The 25,440-nt window shown below is 33.6% G+C and overlaps 1 protein-coding gene across 1 annotated transcript; it reads left to right on the forward strand.

Moving 5' to 3' along the window:
• The first annotated feature begins 142 nt into the window (after window positions 1-142).
• Window positions 143-24,962, forward strand: LOC123670817 (acidic mammalian chitinase-like). The gene is made up of 7 exons (XM_045604379.1): window positions 143-288; window positions 2,167-2,343; window positions 3,207-3,418; window positions 10,583-10,704; window positions 12,770-13,082; window positions 18,366-18,482; window positions 24,781-24,962. Exons 1-7 carry the CDS (start codon window positions 213-215, stop codon window positions 24,919-24,921), a joined length of 1,158 nt encoding a protein of 385 aa, XP_045460335.1. The 5' UTR covers window positions 143-212; the 3' UTR covers window positions 24,922-24,962.
• The last annotated feature ends 478 nt before the right edge of the window (window positions 24,963-25,440 follow it).

The following is a 25,440-nucleotide window of genomic DNA, read 5'->3' on the forward strand; positions in this document are numbered from 1 at the left end:
TTCATTCATTTCATCTGACTTAAGATATCTGACAGATAGGAGCAAATACTCGTAAAAACTCATTGTATTAAATATGGAGTTTTTTTTCAAGATTAAAACATAACTATTATTCTCGATAACATATCTGATATGAATTCTATTATATAAGAGGGCTATAGTCTTCTGGATATCAATTTCGATCTGATTTTTTTTTTCGCTTTTTTGCTTCCGTGATGAAGTCATCGAGTATAATTTTTTTGTTCGTGGTTATATTCTCATGCGGATTTTTACTGAGACAATCCGAAGCTGGTAAGTTGATACTATAAGTGAGTTGATTAAACTCTTTGGTTTCCGGATTGATAGTAGTTTCGTTTAATCAACACTCATTCTTCTTGTGTATAATTTCTCCAGCATTTGATTATAATATCTCTAGTTTCTGGATGCGTCGAACTCACGCTTTACTGCGACTGAGACCTGTCGTATACTTACCTGATACGATTCGCCGGTTCATCGATCAAGTATGGAACCAAGTAAATATCTTTTGAACGAAAAGGATAATATTTATGAAATTTTGCAGGTATTTGCAATAACGCAAAATGCATCTGATGTACAATTTTCTGTTGATAATATACTTCTGGTTGAACCGGAAATACCTCAATTTTTTTAATTTATATGTGACCTCCTGTCAATCTTTGCAGATGTTGAAAGAGCTTGGGATTTGTAATGTGCACGAATTAGGTTTAGTGTACAAAATATATGTACACGAGGAATAATCGGGCGGATAATTATTGATGAATGTGATCTGGAGAAGTCTTGGAAAGAGTGACATAAGAATTTGTTAGTAGAATGGCACATTGTCAGGAGGTGAACAGCGGGCATTGTGGAAATTCAATTTAATTTTGTTTAAAACATTGTTCTCGTTAGTCTGCAGTAAATAAATTTAGCTATTTTAGAAGTAATAGTAAGTTATTCCTCGTTTTTATAAGATTCTTCACACTAAACCCAGTATTTGAGCATTCGAAATCCCAAGATTTTTCAACATCTGCAAAGATATACAGGAGATCTCAAATAAATCAAAGAAGTTAAGGGATTTCCAGTTCAACCGGAAGTATATTATCAACAAAAAAATTTACATCAGATGTATTTTGCGCTATTGCACTTACCTTCAAAATTTCATAAATTTTTCCGTTTTCGTTCGGAAATATTCACTTTTTTGTTTTCATAACAATAGAAAATCTATAATGCTAACTCATACCTAAAAATGCCATTTAAATAATGATTTTGAAGGAGGAATGATATTTATTTTAAATAACTATGACCTAGTGTATTCTCCCCAGATATGTAACATAAATACTGAGGCTATGAAGAGAAGGGACATAACTAGAACTGGGACTGGTCAATACCTCCTAGACTACAGGAGGTATTGGACTGGTCCTACTTTGATTCCGGGAGAATCATCTGTGTAAAACCTCCACATACCACCAGTATCTGCTCCTGTGTTTCTGCTGCGAGCAGCAGTTGTGGTGATTGTTTTCCTTTGTCTAACGGTGCTTCCGTTTGTTGATCTAGGGGCTACTACCTTTGAGGGAGACCTGCTAGCTCCCCCAACAGATGTTGCACTTCGTGCTGGGGGCATGATGTCAAACTGTTTCTTTCAGTTAATTAATTAAGATTCTAATTGGCAATTTTTACTAGCACAATTTTCTCATCAATGAATAAATCCGACTGATCATAAAGGCGCATGAAACAAACGCATACGCAAACTTGTATAATTCCGATGAAACGACAACAAAAAGAAGATTTAAAAATTGGTCAAAAATTGACAAATTAAACAAGCTTCAAATGTTATTATATCACAAAACCTTTCGAATAGTGTTAATTGACTGTAGTCGTAGAAGAGATGATCGTAAAAAAACAGAAAATGTAAAAATTTCACATTATAAACAATTATTGTGAAAAAATGAAGGCATGAAACGGAAAGAAGTTGTGAAGAAATAAAGATCTGGAGAAAATGTTCAAACCTAAAATTCGTATTCAGCCACTCTATTAACATAAAAGGTGTTCTGAAAGGATTGGGTTTCCTCCGAACATTTAATATTGAAAAAATATAATATAAGATTTCATTATATGTACATAGTTTTTAGAACATAGTCCAGATTATTCCTAATACTATCAATTTATTTTCAGTCAACGTTTATTGCTATTATGCTTCTTGGGCAGCAGAAAGACCTGATCATGCCAAAGTTTCTGGGGACGATTTAGATCCCAATTTATGTACCCACATATTTTATGCATTCTTGAGTCTTAATCCAGAAGATGATGGAAAATTATCTTATCTCGATGAAGAATTGGACGTCAAATTAGGTGAAATATTAATAACAACTTTTTTTTTTTACATAATTGGTACATCTGATAAGTCGAAGTTCAGCTTCAAGCTATTCTTACACCTGACCTCAATACAAATTCAATAAGTTTATCTTGTCACTACTTCTACGCCTCAGTATCTACTGAGGGGATGAAGTAGTGACAACCTTGACTACAAGAGTCGAAAAGACTAAATGGAAATGTGGTCAAACTTTCTAAGACCACACATTGCTTTTATATATTCTCTAAGTTTTTTCCCACAAACCACAATTCACTTTGATTTTGACGGATTTATGAGTAGATTATGAATAGCAGTGTATTTATCAATCTGTTTTAAATCGCAGACAACTGTCTCGGCCCAACTGCCTGAAAACTTTCAGGCCATAAATCAACTGCGTATCATCCGCGAGGAATCGAATAGAAGAAATCACCATTGTGAGAAATTTGACTCAACACACCCTTCAGTTTGTGAACTTCCCCTTTTGGAAAAAATGAGTCTTTCGCACTTGTGCGAAAAGGTATAAATGATGTTTAGAGCAATTTTTTCTGTTTCCATGAGAAAATTCCTTATTCTAAATATCCTCAATTTTGTATTCTTCAATATATGAATTAAATATGAGTCTTTAGTTATGGACTATTGTTTCTGTAACTATTTTCCCATTCTTTAACTTGACGTGCGGCTATCGAATGGTGTAAGATCAGAAAACATAACGAAAATATCAATTGTCCTTACTCATTTGAAGAATTTCAATGAATATTAAAATTTTGTTCTTCGAATAATTAGCCAATCATAATAATTGACGTTGTCCTAACTAAACCTATCGTGGATTTGAATCTAAAGATCAATAATTTTTTCCATGCAGGTAATATTCAGAAAGTTTCGGACCTCAAAAAAATAAATCCAAATCTCAAACTCCTATTCAGTGTTGGTGGCGCTTCTGCAGCGCCCTATGTTTTTGCTGCTATTGCTGCTGATGAAACCAAACTGGCCAACTTCGTGAAAAGTAGTGAGGAGTTTTTGGACAAGTACAACTTCGATGGTATAGATATCGATTGGGAATACCCCTATGACAAGGTGAGAATATCAAATATTTCTCTTGAATACTTATTCTGTATAGAATCGAAATTGTAAACACATTCACAAGAAAAGCGTTTTTTGAATTTGAAATTCAGAATCTCTCATAATGAAAGGAGATGATTTGAAATGGACATGAGGAAATTCAACAATGAATCCATTTATTTCCTTGAATAATTGAAATCGGATATATGTTTCCTTAAAGTTATTTTTTTAAATCACCTTTCATATGCCAAAGTTTGTCGGTGAGCTGAAATATCACCTCTTACAAATTGGATAGTAGGTTTCTATATAACACTAGTTGACTAGTATGTCCGCAAAACTTACTGAAAACGCACAGCTGGGACCTAAACTACATTCTGGGTACGTCCCAAACTTTTTCAGAGCGTTTAGGGACGTACAGATACTAGCCAAACTGGACGTACCAGGAATGTATACAGTCCGCGTCAAAATTATGGAACAGATTTCCTCAAAGAAAAATATTTGGCAACAAAATCCTGAAACAGGTCAAATTTTGTTTCACTTTTATCAAATTCTTATGCATTTTTGTAGGATTTTTGTTGTACTCCGCCATCTCCATCAACCCTCTAAATTTCTTGAATAGAAAAAGTGGGTCATGTAGGACTTCTTTGGCAAGGTCTTTGTATCTTCTTTACAGGCATGCAGAAATTTTCAAGAAAAATGTTTGTTTAAAAATTAGTTAGTTCGAAGCGGTTTTCAGTATGTGCACTTTATCATGGCTCATTTACATTGAGACGAGACGAGATAAAAAATGGAGTAACACTGGAAATTTATTTCGGCATTGAAGTACAATCTGAAGAATCATTGTGCATTACAAGATAAGTTAAATTAAATGTCTAGAATGACCACCATCGTTCTGGATTCAATAATTAAAACGCTTGACACATAATTTTTCAAGTGAGAGGGTTGAAAGTTGAGCATGAATAAAACTGTGATGGTCGACTTTCATTTGGTGACAAATTTCATCAGGTATCATCGTCTCAAAGTAAATGAGCCATGACAAAGTGCACATACTGAAAACCTCTTTGAACTTACTAATTCTTCAAAAAAAAATTTTTTTTCTTGAAAATTTCTGCACGCCAGTAAATAAGATACAAAGACCTTGCCAAAAAAGTACCACATGACCCACTTTCCCTATTAAAAAAAATTAGAGGGTTGATGGGGATGGCCTAGAGTTCAACAAAAATGCATACAAATTTGGTAAAAGTGAAACAAAAATTAACCCGTTTCAGGTTTTTGTTGCCAAATATTTTGTTCTGAGAAAATGAATTTGTTCCCATAATTTTCACGCGCACTGTATATGTTCGAGATCTGGACCTGTTTTCAGTAAGTAGGTAGTTAGGTATTTGTTCCCTCAAAAAATCCTTATCCTTTTTAGGTTTTAATTGTTGTCTTAGTATTGATGACGGATTGAAGTAAGATAGTTATTGGGCTGCTAAAATGCATTACACTTAATGAATCATTTATTGACCATATGGACAAATGAATATTTATTTAATGGAAACACATAATTTATTTGAATTTCCACCATTAATCATTATTCAATATCATGTTATATTTATTTACGAATAATTTCATTCAATAATGCTTAATAAATATGCATTTGATTGAAATGAATATAGCTGAGTGTTAATATATTATCGATAAATAATTAATAAATGGCATTAATTTTATTTTATATTTATTCAATTTCAATATTTACTAAATAACTAAATATTTTTCTGGGTAGTTGGTTGTGAGCTTTTTTTTTTTCAATTAGTTTTTTCGTTCAAGCCTGGCTCCATTTTATTCAAGGTTCTAATATTTTCTTTATTTTCAGTGTATAATTTCCAGGTTTCCCCTTTTTGTATATTTATTTTCCCATTTTGTAATTGACTGTGAAATATGCAATTATTGAATGAATAAATAAATAAAAAATAAAATAAATAGCGAATGTTCTTTAATTGGAAGTTGCAAATTTGTTGAGAATGAACTTATGTGTGTAGATAACATAACTTCATATAAATTATTTTTATCGAAATATATTAAATATTATCAAATACCTAAAATACCTTATAAACAAATATTCTATTCGCTATTAACGAATACCTATTTGTGAATGCATAATTTATCAATTAATTAATATATCAAAAATGAAGTTGGTGCAATAGGTAGTTGTGAATAAACAATCGTTCAAATAAGTGTTTTATCAATGAAAAAATAAGAATTTCTCTCAGTGTGCACAAGTGGAAGTCGGAGAAATTGTTGTGTATCCAGCAGTGCGAAGGTGAATATAGTGTCGAAAAGTTAAAAGTCCAGTCAGTCAATAGACTACTCAACTTCCGAAGTTGTAGAAACTTGTATTTTCACATCCTTAAAGTTTTTCCAAAAGCTACATATCGAAGGGTGTCCGCAATTATTGAAATCTAAGGTCAACAATTGTTATTATCAATATTGCAAAAGATAAAATTCCCTATAACTTTTGTTTGGGAAATTTTTCCATACATAGAATTGTTTTCGAGATAGGGAGTGGATAGAGCATCATTTTCGGTCAACCGGTAATCCCAGGCTAAATAAGGTTTGTTAAAAATTGATTTATATTTAATTATTGAAAATTTCCATCAACTATCACATTATAGTGTATTTCTATTTTGATTTAATATCAATTTATATAATGAAACTCATCTGCCTTGTAGTTATAGTATTGTTGAGGAAAATATTTGGAATTCATTTCAATGCTAATGTCATTCATACTTATAACTTCTGATATAAATAAAAGAAAAATTCTTAAGTGATGTTCTCATTGAAAAATCATTATTCCATACATTTTTGAAAAAAAATTTTATATAGGGGTGATTCATTGGTAAATGGGCAAAAAGTAAAGGTAGATAGAGGATATTTGAAGGGTCTATCTCTCTTTATAATCAAGATACAGAGTGTTTTTTGATTTCGTCAATTTCTTCATTTACCCATAACTTCCGAACCAGATTATTTTCATGATATTCGGTACGTTCATTCCATCCAACAACTACTTCATACAGACATAGCAACTGAATTTATTTTTCGGGTCCGGCCTAGGAAAAATTAAAAACTAATATTCAACCCAAAATAATATCCTGTATATGAAAATGAATTTGATAGGATATTCAAATAAAGGAGGAATAACTAAAGGAAGCAAGGTTTTTCTCGAACTTCCGCATGCGATTTCAATATTCAAATAGTCAAGTCCAACCTGAATATTCAGACAACACGAAAACAAAAATTTAAAGAAAGAAAGAAATTTCCTTTGGTATTTATTAATTTTACTAATTTTATTGAATTCTTTTGGCCACAAAATTGAAACACAACGAAATGCAGAGGTTCGCAGAGGACTTTGATGAAATCTTCTCAATGAAAACATTGAGGATTAAATGTATACATCGAATATCTTAATTGGAAATAAAGAATAAAATGAGTTCTAAGAAACATATAACATCTTAATAAAAAGCTATAAAAAAGCTTTTGATACAGAGAGAGAAGTTTCACATATTATTGCTCAATTCTACTGAATGCATTTCAGTGCTCAACCTGAAAAATTCTTGATTTTCTTATCATTTATCGATTATTTTAAATTTGCCGCAAGCGTCCTCGATTCTCTGAAGTGGTTCTATAGTTTATTCGTGTCAAGTACACTCCTGATTTTGAATAACTCCAAACAAAATAATTGATAGGATTCAAGTCAGGGCTCCTTGAAGGCTAGTTATGAGGTCCATCCTTACCTTTCCAACAATTCAGAAAATTTTCGTTCAAAAAATTCTTCACAATGGCCTTGAAATTTAGTACAGCCCCATCGTGTTGAAAATACATGTCTCCGACACATCAACAGCTACATCAAACAAAATTGATTAAATATTTTGAAGAAAATCAAAATAAACTTCACCAGTTGAAAAGGGTGGTAACACGTACACACCAACTAATAATTATTTGTTTATTTATCCAAAATTAATGAACTCCTCTATCTCCAAAACGATTTAACGTATAGGTATAGGAAAAGTTTTGAAACAAATGTTGTAGGATATTTTACATTGATAAAAACAACAAATAGCTAAAACTCATAGAAAACGAGAGAATGGTAAAACATGTAAATAGAAACCTTTGTGACCTTTGACCTTAGATTTCAGAAGTCGCGGACACCCTATCATATGTAGATTTTGAGACCACTTTTGGGATGTCAAAATATAAGTTCATACGAGTTGATAGCTAGGTATCTCAAATTCCGAGATTAGTACCTCCTTTTTATAAAGATGACTGGACTATAATCAATTTGGATAGTTCCGGAGTTCTGAGGCCAACACCAGTTAATCGATGTCGGCGATAAGATAGAATACCTGGAGATAATATGGAGTGTACGAACTGCAAAAAATCTAGCACGTCCCGGCCCCCTGTTATCAGATGCATTGGGAGTACGAAGCATATACTGCTCCACAAAAGTTAAAGAAATGTTCATTTATGGGAATCCAAATACTTATTCTCTTACATATGAATGTTTTTTTTCATCCTCGTATGACACTTTTTTTCATGTTCAGGAAAATTCTTTACGTTTGCGTTTCTAGAAATTTTGAATTAGTTTTTTTTAGGTTTTTAGAATCTGAAAACTTTTTTCCAATAATGCCCATACGTTATCTTCGTGCGGATGAAGCTATTGGTATGATAGAGGTCTGACGTAACATGATGAATGTTGCGAGTGAAAACTGAGTTTTCCGACTCATCCAAGGATTTCGATAAACTGAAAACGTGACTGAAAGATCAAGAAATAAACGCCCAAGACCTAACACTCCTGCATAAGATCGGTTTCTGACTATGTCTACAAGTAGAGAGCCTTTGTCTATTCGTCGCTTCTGGTGTTTTCATTTCGATTGAAATAGTTCGTCGAAGACTTCTAAATTCAAATCATAATATGCGACTTTGATTGGAATGGGCTAATAAGCTCGTCAATTGGAACGATCAATGGAGGTCTGTCTCTATTGTTAAAAGATGAGTCGAGATATATACGGTTTTCGGATAGTCGGTGATACTCTGGTGACCAAAAATCTGTTCAGGAAGTTCATCCTTTCAGAGATGGTACAGTACTATTTGGGAAGGCATTTGTTTCAATAGACGTACAGAATTGTTTGTGTTTGATGCTAACACGAATGCGCATATTCACATAAACCAAGTGATTGACATTATTATTCCTTTGTTTCATGCTGTTATTGGCCAAATTTCTTATTTTTGAACAATAATGTGCTACCCCATCTTGCAAGAATTGTAAATTAAGCTCTAGAAATTCATGTTATTCCATATTTGGCCCTGTTTCCTGGTCAGCAGACCTCAATCTCATTGAACACGCTTGCGATCAGCTACAAAGAACTTTGGATTCTTATAAAACACCTCCACATATCCTTCAAGCACTCAGACTACTTTTGTCACAACTCTGGAGAGAAACTGATCAAGGCTACTTCAATAATCTGATCGAAAGTATGCGAAGGCGTTGTCAGGATGTGATTGATGTTCTGGAAGAAGCTAACATTTACTGAACTTAATTTTTCAATTTGTTGAGTGAACTGATTTTGTACTAAAAATACAAAAATTTATTTTCACCTGTGAAACTTATGAAGAAATGGACAAATGAACGAGTTAGATACATGGATAAACATTTAGATCTGAAAAATTGGTGAAAACTTTTGAAACAGTCAGTTGAACTTTCTTAACTGTGGTGCAGTATATTTGTAACCAATTTACGAATCTGACGATATCAGAGATAACGGTTATTGAACTAAAGGGAAAACGAGTGATCAGATTCTATTGTCAGTATTGCTTTTGAAGAGGAAATTAGTTGAGCTGTTCCATCAAACAATACATTTTCTTTATCATCTCGTCACTGGGAAAGTTCTTTCATTGCCGGTACCTAATAGGCTACTCTATCTATCATCAGATGAAGAGGTTTGAAATCTGTATTGATCTCCAATGCTCTAGTTGAGCAGAATATTATTATAGGTGAAACAAACTTTGGTTTGTTTTCTGATAATGGGAAAGATGAAAATTATTGTAATATTAGGTGAGATTACGATTACATATTTCAAATGAATACTGTAAGAAGACCAAATATATCAATTCGTCTTACTTATATACTTTTAATAACACAAATACAGTAATATTATTTAGCGGTCATTCTCCAGTGTGATATATCAATACCTCCTAGACAAGAACTGGTCACTCTCTAGTGACGTAAACATACGGAGGTTATAGGTGGCTGAACTGGTTTTAATATAATTATATTAGAAACATTTGGAAAAGCTTTTTGTTTAAAGAGGATGCCCGCCGTCAACTGAGCGTTTCATTCCATATATTATCAATAAAACCGTATAAACTCGATATGATTCCTATGTTTGTATATAGGTATATTTGTAAAATATTGAAATCACTCGATACTGAGATTAGAAAATATTGAAATAACTTGAAAAGAAAATTCGAAATATTGATATATTTCATAAGGGATAATGGTATAATTGGGTAACTAATGATTCATTCGACTTATTATCAGATGGCGAACTTAGATGAAGATGAGACTATTCATGAAAATGATCCTTGAATGATTTGAATCGAAAGCATAAAGTAATTGCTCAACTGTAAGCAGCAGTTCGTGAAATTCCCTCAATCAAATTTTTCATTCATTTCAAACAATTTTTGTACGATCAATTAATTAAATTATTCTGTTGAGTATTTCTAGCTATTATAGTGGAGCTATCAATTATTTGAAATTATAATTTTTTTTTGAAAATTGACTACATCTAAATCATAAAAAATAAATTATCACACCACTGAATTCTACTGATAGAAGTACCTTTAGAATGTTTTTATTTCATGTTTATAGCATCAGTAATAAAGAAGTTATGAGAAATTCTCATTTAAGCCCATTTTACAATTTTCTCTTGTAGCTTGAAAACAGTTGAATTTATGTGGTTCCGCATTCTTTCAACAATTGAGCCCGAAAATGTGCCATTCATTTTCTCTAGCTTAAAGTGATTCAGAGATCTCATCAGTAGACAACGAATTTGGGACAACCAACACTTCCATCGTTGATCGAAAAAAAATTAATTGATAACTGATTTTGGATAAAAAAATAAAATAAATTATTCTCTGCAGCCCCTACTACTGAAGATGGCCCAAGCTCTCAAAGATCGCTTTCAACCTAAAGGTAGATTAGTCACAACAGCAGTTGCTTATAATCCTGAAGATGCTGGATACGATGTGAAAGGAATGAATGAGTGAGTATATTATATGAAAGTTTTGCGATCCAACTGATTGAGCGTTAACAAATTTACTTACAATCGGTAGTTAATCTATGGATTTATAACAGTCAAAGTAGTCGGGAAGCGAATTATTGCAGACTTCATACTTTCCCGGCACGAAATTGTTACTTTTCCAGCTAGAATGTGTCACTTTCCTCACCTGTTCATATTATTGCCACCATTGTCATCTATCTTGTGTATGACCATAGCCATTTTTTCAGTTCCAATCTATGATCAAATGAATTAACTTTTGATGTTTACTAGCAACGAACTCACAAGTAGCTTGGAAATAATTTACAATATGTCATAATGAAACTCAATGCAAGGAATTATTTTTATGAAAACGTGATTATTGATGATGTGATTGATAAATGAGTAAAGTAGTATACAAACCTCGAGCAAAATCACTATAGCCTCGCGTCTGTAGCTCAGCCCTTCGCACGCACCTTACATAAAATTTTGTCCTCTTATTCCTCAAAAAACATTAAATTTAGCGTCTGATCGCGTTTGGAACATTTGACCCTGTTGAGCAGTTCAGCCAAAATTGACCGTCAAAGATAGATAATTTTTACGAACTCAGCTTGAAAGTTGACAATCCTCAACTTCTAACTCCTGTAGGTCGAAAAGGACAGCACCGATTGAAAAATGCCATGAAACAAACTGGTCTGAGCTTTAATTCTGAATCAGACGCTTCTTGAAATTTGTAATTTACTCACTCTAGTGCCGAGATATGAATTTCAAACCGAAAGAGTTCGTAGCGCGTAGACGTTGGAAGTTGTCAACTTTTAAGCTGAGTTTGTAAAAACCATTTATCTTTGACGGTCAATTTCAACTTAACGGCTCAATCGATTTTAATGTCTCAAACGCCATCAGACGCCAAATTTAATGTTCTTTGAAGAGGAAAAGAAGAAAATTTTAGGTAAGATGCGTACTTTCCGAGTTATAAGCGAAATAATGAAAAATGCGAAAATTTCGCAGTTTTTCGGCTCTCAAATCTGAATCACAACCAAGAAACCGTCACGAACTCAGATAACCGTTTTTAAGGAACCCCAAGAGAGGTTAGAACGATTTTCAGCTCTTGAGCAATTTTTATGAGCTAGAGCACTAATTTGCCTGGGCTATGATTACTGGGATTTAAAAAATTCATTTTGATTTGTTTCTGCAATTTGTGACGTCATTTCATTTTTTTATGTAAGTATATTATGTAGGTGAAATCTGAAATGAAGAAGATACGTTAGATTTCATTATTATCTATGAACCTCCCTATTAATGTATCAAAATAACTTTCGATTTGAGTTAGTGTATTTCGTGGAATGAATAATTGATATAAAAAACCATTTCGAGTTCATAGTGGAATCTGTTACTTGTTGACAATTATTCAACATATGATCGTAATAGACCTATTTTAATAGTTTAATTAAATAACAAGAGGGGTCGCTCCATGTATGTGCCATCTATAGTGACTTAATTAAACATAAATAATTAAACGTGGCGACATTTCGTTCGAATCAAGCCTAAAAATGGCGAATTGTGACCTAGAACCATAGAACATAACAATACAATTGACTGAACTGAACTGAAACACGTCAAAAACAAGGTTATTGGGCTTGATAGTATTTGTTTGTATATAGAACGAATTTATCCAACTGAAGAATACTACAGTGACTAAATAAAATTAATTACTTTGAATAAATCCCAAAAATCAGGTAACTGGAGAAAAACAAAGAGCCGCCATATTTAGGCTCAGCCAATCAAAAACGAGACCACGCTTGTCGCCACTGGGAGTAATTAAGTCGCTGTAGTGCCATCCGTCATACTACTAGGATCGTGACATATGTAAACTGTCTTGAATGGTTTTGTAATCCATATATACGATTGATGTAAGAGACTCTAAAGCCACATTTTCTTAAATAAACCATAGAAAAAAATATAAAGAATTATTAATTTTTACAGACTCTTACTATATGAAGATTTAAGCATCTATTAACAAGGAATCCATATCTGAGCTCAATGCCGTTATTATATATCTCTCTCATTACAGAGTGTTCGACCTGATCAATGTAATGAGCTACGATTTCCATGGAGCCTATGCAGGCAAATTGGGTCAAAACGCTCCTCTTTACGGCTCTTCTTCAGAAAGTTCATGGCAGCAAACTGTTTTGAACTGCAATGCTAGTTTATGGAATTGGAGAAATAAAGGGGCTGTGCCAGAGAAATTATCTCTTGGAGCTGGATTCTATGGACACACTTTCAAGATGGTAGATGTTTCTCAAAATTCACCAGGAGATGCAGCCAGTGGACCATGGGATAAGGGACCTTATACTGACAATATGGGCACACTGGGTTATTTAGAAGTGAGTAAAGTCCCAAGTAGCAAAACTTATTTCATAAGGGTTGTAAGAACTACTATACTGCATATCTTATAGAACAGTGAAAATCTTATAATGTGACTATAAACCATTATACAATATCTTTACAACCAAAAAGGGCCCCAGTTTATACAACACTTCAGTGCTTTTAGGACATCCTTTAGTACACTACACAACCATTATAGGATAATGATTATATAACTGTCCTATAAGTATGTCTTCAAGATAACTTATACAATCCATTTACAAAACTATTTAGGAACTGCTATAAAACTGTTGTATAGAACTACTAAGAAAGCATTTGATAATGCAAGCAGAATCGCTAATACAATAATTTTGTTTTCTACTGTTGAAATTCGGAATAGAATTGTCACAAGAATATTTTATTAGGTAGGTACATAAAAGTTGTCATGACAGAGATGTTAGATCCAATATCAGGCAATATTATGGCGGTGGGTGATGGAGTTATTATTGTATCTGTTGGTTATCATATAGAAAATATTAAAGACCTTCATTGCTAACCCAGGGACAAAATTGATTTGCGAAGCTAGCTTTTCTGACATTATATATATATATTTTCGATAAAAAATTCATGCGCCTCATATTAGCATACATTTTATTGAAATTATTAAAATAATAAAAATAAAAATTATGTTTTATTTGTTGAATTTTAAATTCAAAACAACTTATATTATGACTGTTGTGAAAGCGGAAAGAAAATCTTTATATTTCTTTGAAAAATCTATTTTTATTTCATCTTTTTACGTTTCTATATGATTTTTTCAAAATGGCGGTGGTTTCTGATAATCCGAACATTCGATAAATATGGCGTCTATGGTAGACTACAAATTGGAAACCTTATACAATAATTCTGTTTCCTACTGAGCACTATAAGATATTACAGTTTTATTATGTTGTTCAATGCAGCGCCATAAAATTGTTTTTGACAATCTCAGGAGTCAGTTGCAGTTTGATTCTTGACCACTTTTGAATGTTGCCAGATTTAATAATTCATATGAAATATTTTCCCTCAGCATTTTGTTTTTTACAGAAAAAATAAGTAGAATGTAATATAAAAGTTGATATTGATATAAAAGTGAGTTTAGTAAGTAGTCTACCACATTGTGTGCAAAAAATATATCACGTCGCTGTTCTGCATAAAATGTGGGTAAAGAAGATTTTTTGCTAAAATTATTCAGTTATTATAGAAATGAAGTTGTTTTCTTAGTTAAAATATGGGGATCTATCGCAATATAGTGTTTTATTATATGACGAAACTCCCTTCAATACAAGTTTACAGTTAAAAGTTACAATGAACCCCCTTATGACAATCGGTATCAAATAGAAGACTTTTCATAATAGAATTGCCAAAACATACATTATAGGTGCATTTAGAACATCTTGAACTACAAGATGTAGGTATCATAATAAAATGAATAGTCCACCTATTTATTGCTTCTAATTTTATGTATGTTATTGCTACTTACTGCCTAAACTAGCAACATTGCACGTTAGATTTGCGTGTTATCCTATAGTGCGGTTGCAAACTACATAATAGGACAGAAGTATCGCTTAACATGCGTACCGTACAAAAGTAAACAATTATTTAGTTATATTGCGTTTCGAATAACTTCTGCATACAGATTCTTTCCACGCGTGAACTAACCTCGAATTATTGGATTTGGATATGATATGCATTAAAATTCGCTACTCCTGAAAATGAATAAAAATTGATGTTAAAACAAATTGTCAAAAAATAGTCACCTTTGATGAAAGCTCGCGCGGGAGAATCTGCAATAAACATCGAATTTTTACTTGAATTTTCTTTTTGTGGCGCTCAACAAAAATTCCATTCGTAAGCACTTGTTTTGCCTCGCTCACAAAATCTCGCAGATAACTGTTTATATCAGAAGGTTTTCCAGTGCCACTATAGATTCCGATAACAAAAGGTTTAACTTCTGGGATTTCGTGTATGGTACATAAAATGGGCCAAAATTCGTATTTGAACTTTTATATATTGGAAGCCCATCTATGTTTACATTCGAGGAAATAGATTCTATATGAGAATATTTTTCCAAGCAAATTATTAGGTTGGATTCTAGACCATTGTGCCAATACATTCCATTTTCAAGTGTTACCAGTTCAACTTGTTGGGGAGTAGTTAGGAATGTCCTTGGATCTGTAGGAAGAAGATTAGAAATAGCCAGGTTCCCTATAACGAAAAGCTCTCTGAATGCAGAATGATTGATATTGAAAGACGTTGCCCACATCTTGAGTTGTTCTTCCATTTTAATCTTCTTTTCGATATCAGATAGAGAATGCCTCAAATTTTTGTTGTCCATGTTTTCTTCCTCAGCACTATTAATGTCGACGCTTCCTTTTGACATATCATGTTCGTATTCATTTCCTTTGAATTTTTCCTCAGTATTATCACTGCTGGCTGAAGCTATAATTATTGTTTCTTCTAGATTAGCCTCTTCGTTAAATTCGACTTCAACTAGAGGTTGATCACGGGTACTGCAATTCTGAAGTATTTTATTTTTATGGTATTTCTTTTTTACTGATCTTTCAAAATGACCACTTTTTCTTATTCGTTTCCATTCAGATATTGCCGAATTCATTTTGTAAACGAAACCTGCTACAAAACCCGTGTAAATTTTTATTGTGTTATGTGTATAATGTTCTTTAATATATAGATGAAATGAATAGATTTTATAACGCAGAACTTGGCATAAATTTATTCCTGGGAACTACATTTTTATTCTATAAGCTCTTCATGAGAGAGAATACTGTTGTAGTTATAAGATGATTATAAAATAATTCTATAATTATTGTGTAATGTTTTACTTCTGCATAAAGCAACAATTTTATTACTTTTCTTAAGCAACTTTAATGCAACAATTTATACAGCTTCCTTTACAACCATCTTTTAACGCCGCTATTAAAAGTAATACAATAGCTATGCAACCGTATTAAAATTTGTATAACACTGTTTTATAATAATTTTATAGGAATTTTATAGTACGTTATGCAACTGTTATAAAATTTATATACTTACACTATTTATTTGTCGTATAATATTAGTTGTAAGAACGTCTATACAACAGCATTATAGAAATCCCTTCATTATATGATGAAATGGTCGTATTCACACACATTAAAAAATTATTTTATTCTTTCATGCGGCACTTTACGATAATTATGAAATAATTTCGTTCTTTTAGTGATCAATTTTGCTACTTGGGAGTCTCAACATGTATTCAGAAGAAATAATTGATTATTAAAGACCTTCGTTGTTTTATAAAAGCTGAATTTTTCCCTACGCAGGTAAAAACGAGTAGCGACAATAGAGTTCCGGTTGTGGTTTTTTTGGTGACAGGTAGTAAAAGAAGGTGAAATAATGCCTTCAATTCGTTGAAATACAAATCTCAATTTGGTTAAATTTTTTTCAGGATAACTTGAGAAAACTCGTCATCCATTGCCGCACACCTATGAGAGTTACTACCCCCCAGCCGTAACCCCTAAACTTTAAAACGATAAAATATTTTTTACATGTAATATTACTTTTTTTGTGTTTCATAATACTGAAATAATATTTTTTATTCCATATAATATGGTCATGATCGGAAAAAAAATTTGTTGTCTAATGGATATCTTAAAAGATAACAATCGACTAAGCACTCGCGCTCCTACCTACAGCGGACTTACAATGTGTCTGGCAAGATGTAAAACCATTAAAACCGTGCGACTATGGAGACGAATTTTTTTGTGATATTCAAGAAAATATGAGAAGAATTTTTCTTTTTCATAAAAATCAAATATTCATTAATAGTTCCAAGAATTGGGTTCTTCGAATTTCAGGTATATTCAATGAATATAATGGTTATAATGAAGAAAATTAAAGATGTGTATGGAATTTTGTGTTCGCAGAAGATTTTTCACATCAATGAAAAACAGCATTACGAAAATCATTTTTCCTTCGGTAAAACTATTTGCGAGATCTGTCTGAAATAGTAATTTACGTAACAAATCCGGAAAATAGGATTTTTTCGGACGAATAGACAAAATTCCAGTCTGTTAGTCCAAAAAAACCATTTTCGGTCGTGTTGCGTACAATATTTTTTCGGCAAACGTGTAGAATAACACTATCGCTGCTGCTTTCCATATTTTATTGCGATTGCGATAAAAAAACATGCAAATTTTTGACAACTAATTTCATATGAACTGTCAGCCGTTATCTAGGTCGCTAAAGTAATAATCAACTGCATTTATTAAAAATATACCTACCAATATTTTCGTTTTCACAATGACTCGAACGACGTGATTATTTTCCGGCCTAATCCGGGAAGTACGTACTTTCTGGACTAGGCCGGAAAATGCTACTTTCTCAGAGAAAAAGCGTCCGAGAAGTGAGCACTTCCCGGACGGTTGCCGAAAAAATACGTTCCTTTATGGGTTTTCAATTGTTGAAATTGTTTCAATCGAGCCGAATCGGAAAAAATGGTAAAGAAAACAAGTGTTTCTTGTATTGACCTCAGAAATCTCCTGTTGAAATATATGTACAAGTCAAAGACTAACCCTGAATACTGAAAAATATTTCAATTATCTGAAGAATGCATTATTGTTTTTTTGATTATAGTGAATATCATAAATGAATAGACACTTCACTGAAAAGAAAATTGTTTAAACATCAAATAAATCAAATATAAGTATCACATATATCTACTCACATCTCTAATCAGAGAACCTCGAACGACCTAGAGTGATGTAGATTTGAATATAAATGAAATCAAATAAAGTTTTTGCTAAATTGTGAGGTGTAAGTGAATGAAATGGACTTATAGAATGAACTGTGGAAACAAAGGAATTAGATGTTTTCGACAAGTTCAATTTTAGAAAATTTATGTGGACGACTTGATGACAAACTACTTGGTTGATTGGATGATTTGTGTTGAGTCAATTGTTAGTTGTATTCTTTATGAGTTCGTCGAGTAGGTATCCATTCGTGGTTGGAAATATCGAATAGTTAAAAATATAGAAATTCCGGATCTTCTATACCCTCATCTTTCATTATGTTGAAATGATGTTTTAAGGGTTATTTCAAATATCATATTTTGAAAATTTGTTGAATCATTAACTCAGTTATCTGCCTCATGAAAACCAGACACTAACTACATTGATATAAAAAAGTAGAATTCCATTTTCTGAAAATTGAGTTGATTTCTTTATCATTCAATGGTTTTTAATATTTTATACATTTTTTTTTAGTTGTGTGAACTTCATAAATCTGGAACCACAAGATGGGATGATGAACAAAAAGTTCCATATATGACCGATGGTAACATGTGGGCTGGATTTGACAATGAGAAGTCTCTTCGAGAGAAGGTACCTAAATATAGAAAAGCAGAATATATGCGTTGCAAAAACTTTTTGTGATCCAACTTTCATCCAATTATTCATCTAAAACCAAAGGTGGACTTTTTCCAAATAGCTTGTAGTGACCTCCTATTAGGGCGAGACAGGTTGGGAAGGGTGGGAACTTTCGATTATTTATTTAATTCTTAAATCTAACTTACAATAAATGTTCAAACTGTTTCCCTCGGACTCTAATGCATAAATGACACCGTTTTATAAAATTACGATTCAATTTTCTTGAACTAATTTCTGATATGGTCCGGGCTGCGTCGAATACGCGTTCACGCAATTCTTCCTCGCTTCTTATTGGTTTTGCATACACTTTGTCCTTTAAACATCCCCAATAAAAAAATTGAATCGTAATTTTATAAAACGGTGTCATTTATGCATTAGAGTCCGAGGGAAACAGTTTGAACATTTACTGTAAGTAAGATTTAAGAATTAAATAAATAATCGAAAGTTAAGTCTGTTTTTAATAAATTTACCCTTTTTTTTCAATAATATTCCTTTTTCGCTTCCCCTAATCCATCTTTTTCCTTATTGTGACTTTAAAAAATAATAACAAAGCCCGTTATCAAATGTAATGTCATAGCAAGCGGCAAAATTACCTGATAGCGGGGTTCCTAGTTTCAACTTAGTTAAGTAGGGCATCGGTAAAATGATGAAAATACCTAGTTTTATGGGCATAAGATTCGTGTATTGTACCATTTCTAAATCTGTCTAAAATGCCCAATTTTTTGATGTTACTTGCTCGTTTTGTTTCAAGGATTTTTTTTTCACAGCAGGTGTCCAAAGTCGAAGTTCTCGTTTTGCTAGCAATTGAAATCAAGATTTATCCATTAATTTACGGAAATCCACATAACTTTTTGACAGAATCATACTCATGTCATCTTAAATAACTATTTAAGATTCCATTACAACAAAAAAAATAAGCTTCAAGAGCTTTCCAGCAGAATTCCGACCCTGACAATGTTAAAAAAGGTGAAAATTCACTAAAAAACGTAATTTGGTAATAACTCGAAAACCATGCAACTTTTACTGGGGTCATGTTAGGCTGGTTAGGTCCCTCTTTAGCTGACCTACCTCCGGTGTCACTGTGACGTGCCACTTATGGGACACCCTGTATAATCAGAAATACTAAGTATAGTATAAAAAAAATTACACAATAATTCCGTTGTTACAGATCCTATTCAACTTTTCAAGATTGCAGAGACGAAATTAGCCGACCGGTATTTTTCATTTTTGTCCAGTGGCATGCCATTTCGGAAATATAGCCTCCGGAATTTCACCTGAAATTAAATTCTTTCTTCCATATCTCAGGCCTCGGCTGTGCGAACTTCACGAAATTTGGTATAGGGGGGTTTTCAGTCATGTCTAATCTGCTATTGATATTTTTTCTTTCCGGAAGCCCTTCGGATACCTTATCTGAGTGCCCTATTACCTTTGGGACCAAGTGTTTTAGATAACCAATTTGAATTTTCAAAAAATGTTGATATTTTCAAAAACACCAATCCATTGTTAAACTTCTCTGTCTCTTGCAAATTTTTCATCAAACAGATTTCGAGAAAAATCACATAATGTGATCAGCGAATGAAAGACTGGTAGCGCATAGATTTCAAAGTAATTATCGAACATTGCAACACGTTATCGACGAAATTATTACTTTTATTCGTGATCAAATACTTATCATCAAATCATTCAATGAAATTATCATCAAGTCTGATTTTTTCAGAAAAATTGGAAAATTTATTCGAAGTAAACAATGAAGTGTAAAAATAGAATGAAAAACTGTGTGCTTATGGAATTCAACGTGATAACCAAACGTTGCGTATGTCCGTACTTCATTGGTAAAAATAAAAATTCGCCAGATTCCATTAATCCACTCGAAGATTCTGATTATTGTTTCTGCCAGTTTCGGGAGAATGGAAAGATATACCGTTGAAGAAAGAGTTCAATTCATTTCATTTACGGAGAGGCCCGTGGAAATACTTGGCTCGTCGATTATATGCTGCAAGAAACGAAGACTTACTCATCCCCAAATTTTTTCGAGTATCCACCGACGGCTGATGGAAACAGGGTCAGTTACTGTGAAGAGGCCAAATGCAGGTAGAAGCTCTTCACTTACGATGCAAGAAGAAGAGAATATCTCGAAACTATTTGAAGAAAATCCGAAAATAAGCATAAGACGCTCATCACGATAGCCCAGAATTTCGAAAAAACTAGTGCATAGGTTCATCCACCGACAGGTACTAAAGCCCTTTCATTTCCAGTTCAGGAACTCAAGGAACCTGAAGACTTTCCAAGAAGAACAAGTTTCTATGAATGGACTTGGACTCTGAATCGTTTTAACCAGAATCCAGATTTTTTGAAGTATTTTATCCTTTACGAAGGATAGAATAATGAATTTACATAACCTCCATTACTGGGCTATGGAAAATCCACACATGGTGAGATAAACCCATTTCAAGAAATATTTTCGGTTAATTGTTGTGCAGGAATTGTTGGAGATTGGAGGAAATCGTCTAAATGCTCCATACGTTGAAAGAACAATTACCAATTCTCATGGAAGATGTTCCCCTTGGTATTAGACAGAATTTGTGGCTCATGCACGATGGCGCTCCACCACATCGGGCACAGATCGTAACTGAGTGGTTGAACGAAAATTTCCCAGGACGTTGGATCGGCAACAATTCCCCTGGCATAATATGGCTCCCACGATCTCCGGAATTAAACGCAAAGGACTTTTTCTTCTGGGGAGTCTTGAAGGAACTCGTTTATGCCGAACCAATAATAACTCTTGAACAACTACAAGGAAGAATCTTAGGCGTAGCCGACGAAATCAGGCAAATACCAGACGTTTTCAGTAAAGTACGAGATAAATTTTTGAAACGTTTGCGGGTATGCGTTGACAAGACGGTTAACTTCGAGCAACTACTAAATTAACTATTTCTTAACTTAAATTGTATAATAAACGATACTGTAAATAAAGGATTCGACCCTGGTCGATCGGTAATAACTAACCTGTTACAGTGCGTGAATGACTGGTCTGCTGAGATCGATTGTGGAAGATCTGTGGATGTAATATATTTGGACTTTTCTAAGGCTTTTGACCGTGTGCCGCGCCGCAGACTTTTATAGAAGCTTGAACATTCCGGTATTCGGGGTAGGCTGCTCCGCTGGATTTCTGCATTTTTGACCGGTTGATCTTTTCGTGTTCGGGTTGGTGGCGCTTATTCGTCTGGTCAGTCGGTTTTGAGTGGTGTTCCTCAGGGATCCGTACTTGGCCCACTGTTGTTTCTGGTGTACACCGTTGACATCCCTTGCCTTCTGAGGTCGCCGAGTTCTTTCTTCGCTGATGACGCCAAAATATTTGCTGACCCCTGCAATGGTTTTCTACAACTTCAACGTGATCTGGATGAGTTGCGGAACTGGTGTCGAACCTGGTTGCTCCCTTTAAATATTTCGAAGTGTGTCGTGTTGCATATCGGCAGGTCAAACCCAAAACTCCAGTATAGAATTGATGATATCCCCCTATCGAGTGTCGATTCCCATGTTGATTTGGGAGTGATGGTGACGAGTGATTTGACCTGGTCCAGTCTTATAGCTTCGGTGTGCAGACGGGCTAATTCATCCATGTACCTTCTGCGTAAATCTTTCTCCCGGTTGTCATTCTCCACGGCGGTCAAACTATACACAACCTACATCAGACCAATTTTGGAGTTTGCGGGTCCAGTGTGGAGTGCCGGGCTAGTGCGCGATCGTCATTTGCTGGAGTCCGTTCAGCGATCTGCCACACGTATGTCGTTCGGCCGGGTAAGGCCTTCGTACGAGCAGCGACTTGCTTTCGCAAACCTCGACACTTTCGAACGGCGCAAGCTTCGTGGCGACCTCATTATGACTTTCCGCATCCTTAACAATTTCATCAACGCTGATTTATGCTCCATTTTCTCACTGAACTGTGATACTCGGTTGCGCGGTCACAACCTGAAGCTGAAGAAGGAACGATTCAATTCCACTGCGAGGAGAAATTTCCTCCCCAATAGGGTTTTTGAATACTGGAATTCCCTTCCGCCTAGTGTTGTGAATGCTCCATCTGAAAACAGTTTTAAAAATCGATATGACGATATTTAGTTTTTTTTTTATCACGCTGGAATATCTTTGCTTTCATCATTGTTCTTTATTTTTTGTTTGTTTTTCTTTTCCTACATATTTTGGTTGTTTCTATATGTCTGTTAAACACTGCTATGTACTTCTCTTGTGCCCAACTGCTCGTATGACTGTAATGCTCTTTATGTATATTGAATCTCACAGGACCATGTCCTTGATTCAAATCAAATTATAATAATAATAATAATTCTTGAAAATGTTTGGAATTTCAATGAAATAAGTTTGCCAAACGACAAAATCCGAAGTAATTCCAACTATTTGATTACGGTACTAATTTGAGTTTGGTCATCATCATCGTCCTCACTTACGTAAGGAACACTTGTGTGAAGTTTTTCAGAATTTCAATGTATCAGAATATTAAAATTTTGACTGGGACTCCTGATGAATCAGGTCGAATTGAACCTTCGCTGAACGGGAAAAGTTATAATTTTTCTGAAAGAATAAGACTTGATGATAATTTCATTGAATAATTTGATGATAAGTATTTGAGAACGAATAAAAGTAATAATTTCGTTGATAAAATGTTGCAATGTTCGATAATAACTTTGAAATCTATGCGCTACCAGTCTGTCATTCGCTGATCACATTTTGTGAATTTTTCTCGAAATCCTTGCGAGACAAAAAATTTTGGAAATGGATTGTTGTTTTTGAAAATATCAACATTTTTTGAAAATTCAAATTTGTTATCTGGAAAACTTGGTCCCAAAGGTAATAAAGCAATCAGATAAGGGTCTCCGAAGGGCTTCCGGAAGGAAAGAATATCAGTAGCAGATAAGGAATGACTGAAAACCCCTCTATACCAGATTTCGTGAAGTTCGCACAGCCGAGGCTTGAGATATGGAAGAAAGAACTTCTTTTCAGGTGAAATTCCGGAGGCTATAATTCCGAAATGGCATGCCACTGAACAAAAATGAAAAACGCGGGTCGGCTAATTTCGTCTCTGCAATCACTGGTTAAATTTTGTTGCATTAATCATGTGTAATAACATTTTCAAGCAAAGTCGGTTGACATAATCGTTTTAAAAGAATCATGGAAAACTCACAGAGAATAGTGAAAAAGAACTACCTAATATTTCCATGGTTGCAGATCCGATCGGATTGAAACTTTGCTTGCATTTTTATTTTCTACAGCGACCAATCGGATCAACAATGTCAAAATTTTGGAAAATATCAAACCATTCTTGATAACATCTCATAAGAGTAGTTGGATTTCGGTTCGTACGGTTAGCGATTTCTCGAAATGACAACCCCTGTAGAACAACAATTCGACCTCTTTCAAATTCACTAGCGATAAATTCCGCGTACACGTTCTCTAGGCATTTACAACAACTAAACATTGACTTGGGATCTCCTCGAACAGCTGGTTTGTTATAACATTTAAAAAACTTGCAAAAAAGACTACAATATTTGAGTAACAAAAATTGTTTACATGAAAAAACCTTCACGATTTTTTTTCCAAATTTAATCATTTACTCCTTACTATACTATCTTTGTTTAAGCAAAGAAAAAATAATAAAATTTAAACAGATTCTTTTGGATGTTGCAGTTTTTTCGACAGTTAGTATATATTGATTTTTTGCATTCTGCAGAGTAGACTTCTGCAAAGGGCGGCAAATTGGATCTCTCCCTAAGGCGGTAATTTGTCTTGACTCTAAACGAAATGATATTTCTCTTGAACAAGTGCAAAAAAATAGGACCTGTTTTAGTTATCTAACAACAGCAGTTTTCAATCTTAACACATGCTTTTTAATCCAAACAACGAGATTACAAGAATAATGATGTGTGTGTTAGCACTTCAATGGAAAATGAGTGGACTGTAATGGAAATGACAGAATTGAACTAAAACTGGAAAATGCACGACAACCCTTTAGTTGCACCTACGCTCGATACAAGATCTTCTTGGCTTAGGTATCCCTCTCATCTGGTACTAAACACCAATTGTCTTGTTTGAATGATTGTTTACATCTTGAGCTTTTGAAAAAAATAGCATAAGGAAGAAAGATAGAAGCAATTCATACACACCGATAATCATCATTTATTGTACTGTCCAAAAGTACCACATGTTGATTTTATTTTCGCTGAATATTCCAATTTTGTTTCAGATAAAATACATCAAGCAAGAAGGGATTTCTGGTATAATGATCTGGTCTATCGAGACCGATGACGTCAAGGGCATCTGCGGCGGTCGTAAATGGCCTCTCCTGAACGCAATAAATGATGAAATAAAAAACAAGAATATTTAGATTTATTGCTGAAAATCAAAGATATTAAAAAGTAAAAGTGTTTTTGTTTTTCTATATACTAAATGATTGTCATTCGATTTTCTATTGATAACAAATATTTATTGCTACCGATATTTTCTATTATCCCTGACAACCCCAAAATGATGTTCTAATTGTATAGATTGAGCTCCCTAATGTTATAAAGAATAATAAAGAGCGGCGGTCAACAAAATCCGCATTGCTATGATGGTTTCCAACCTTCGATAGGAGATGGAACTAGAAGAAGAAGAATGTTATGAATAATGCAAATAAATAAAGAGTGGAACATCCTTTCTACTGTGTAGTCATTAGGTATATTATTTTTCTCGTAATGTTTATAGATACGAGATGTTGAACATCATGTGATGATTTTGTAAATTGTTGATAAGCATGTTATAGGTCTGTATCTTGACGGATCTATTGTGTTTTGAAAATTTTTCGTTATGAAAGAACTGATATTTGTTGTCAAACGTTGGCATTTCCATTGGGTATGAGTAAGAA

Source organism: Harmonia axyridis, chromosome 1 (genome assembly GCF_914767665.1).
Source record: "Harmonia axyridis chromosome 1, icHarAxyr1.1, whole genome shotgun sequence".
Taxonomy (NCBI): Eukaryota; Metazoa; Arthropoda; class Insecta; order Coleoptera; family Coccinellidae; genus Harmonia; species Harmonia axyridis.

Excerpts from the sequence above, each read along its gene's own strand:
- LOC123670817 (XM_045604379.1), top strand. The coding sequence starts at position 213 with ATGAAGTCATCGAGTATAATTTTTTTGTTCGTGGTTATATTCTCATGC. Across the intron at positions 289-2,166 it reads ACTGAGACAATCCGAAGCTG|TCAACGTTTATTGCTATTAT; the intron begins GTAAGTTGATAC and ends ATTTATTTTCAG. Across the intron at positions 2,344-3,206 it reads AGAATTGGACGTCAAATTAG|GTAATATTCAGAAAGTTTCG; the intron begins GTGAAATATTAA and ends TTTTCCATGCAG.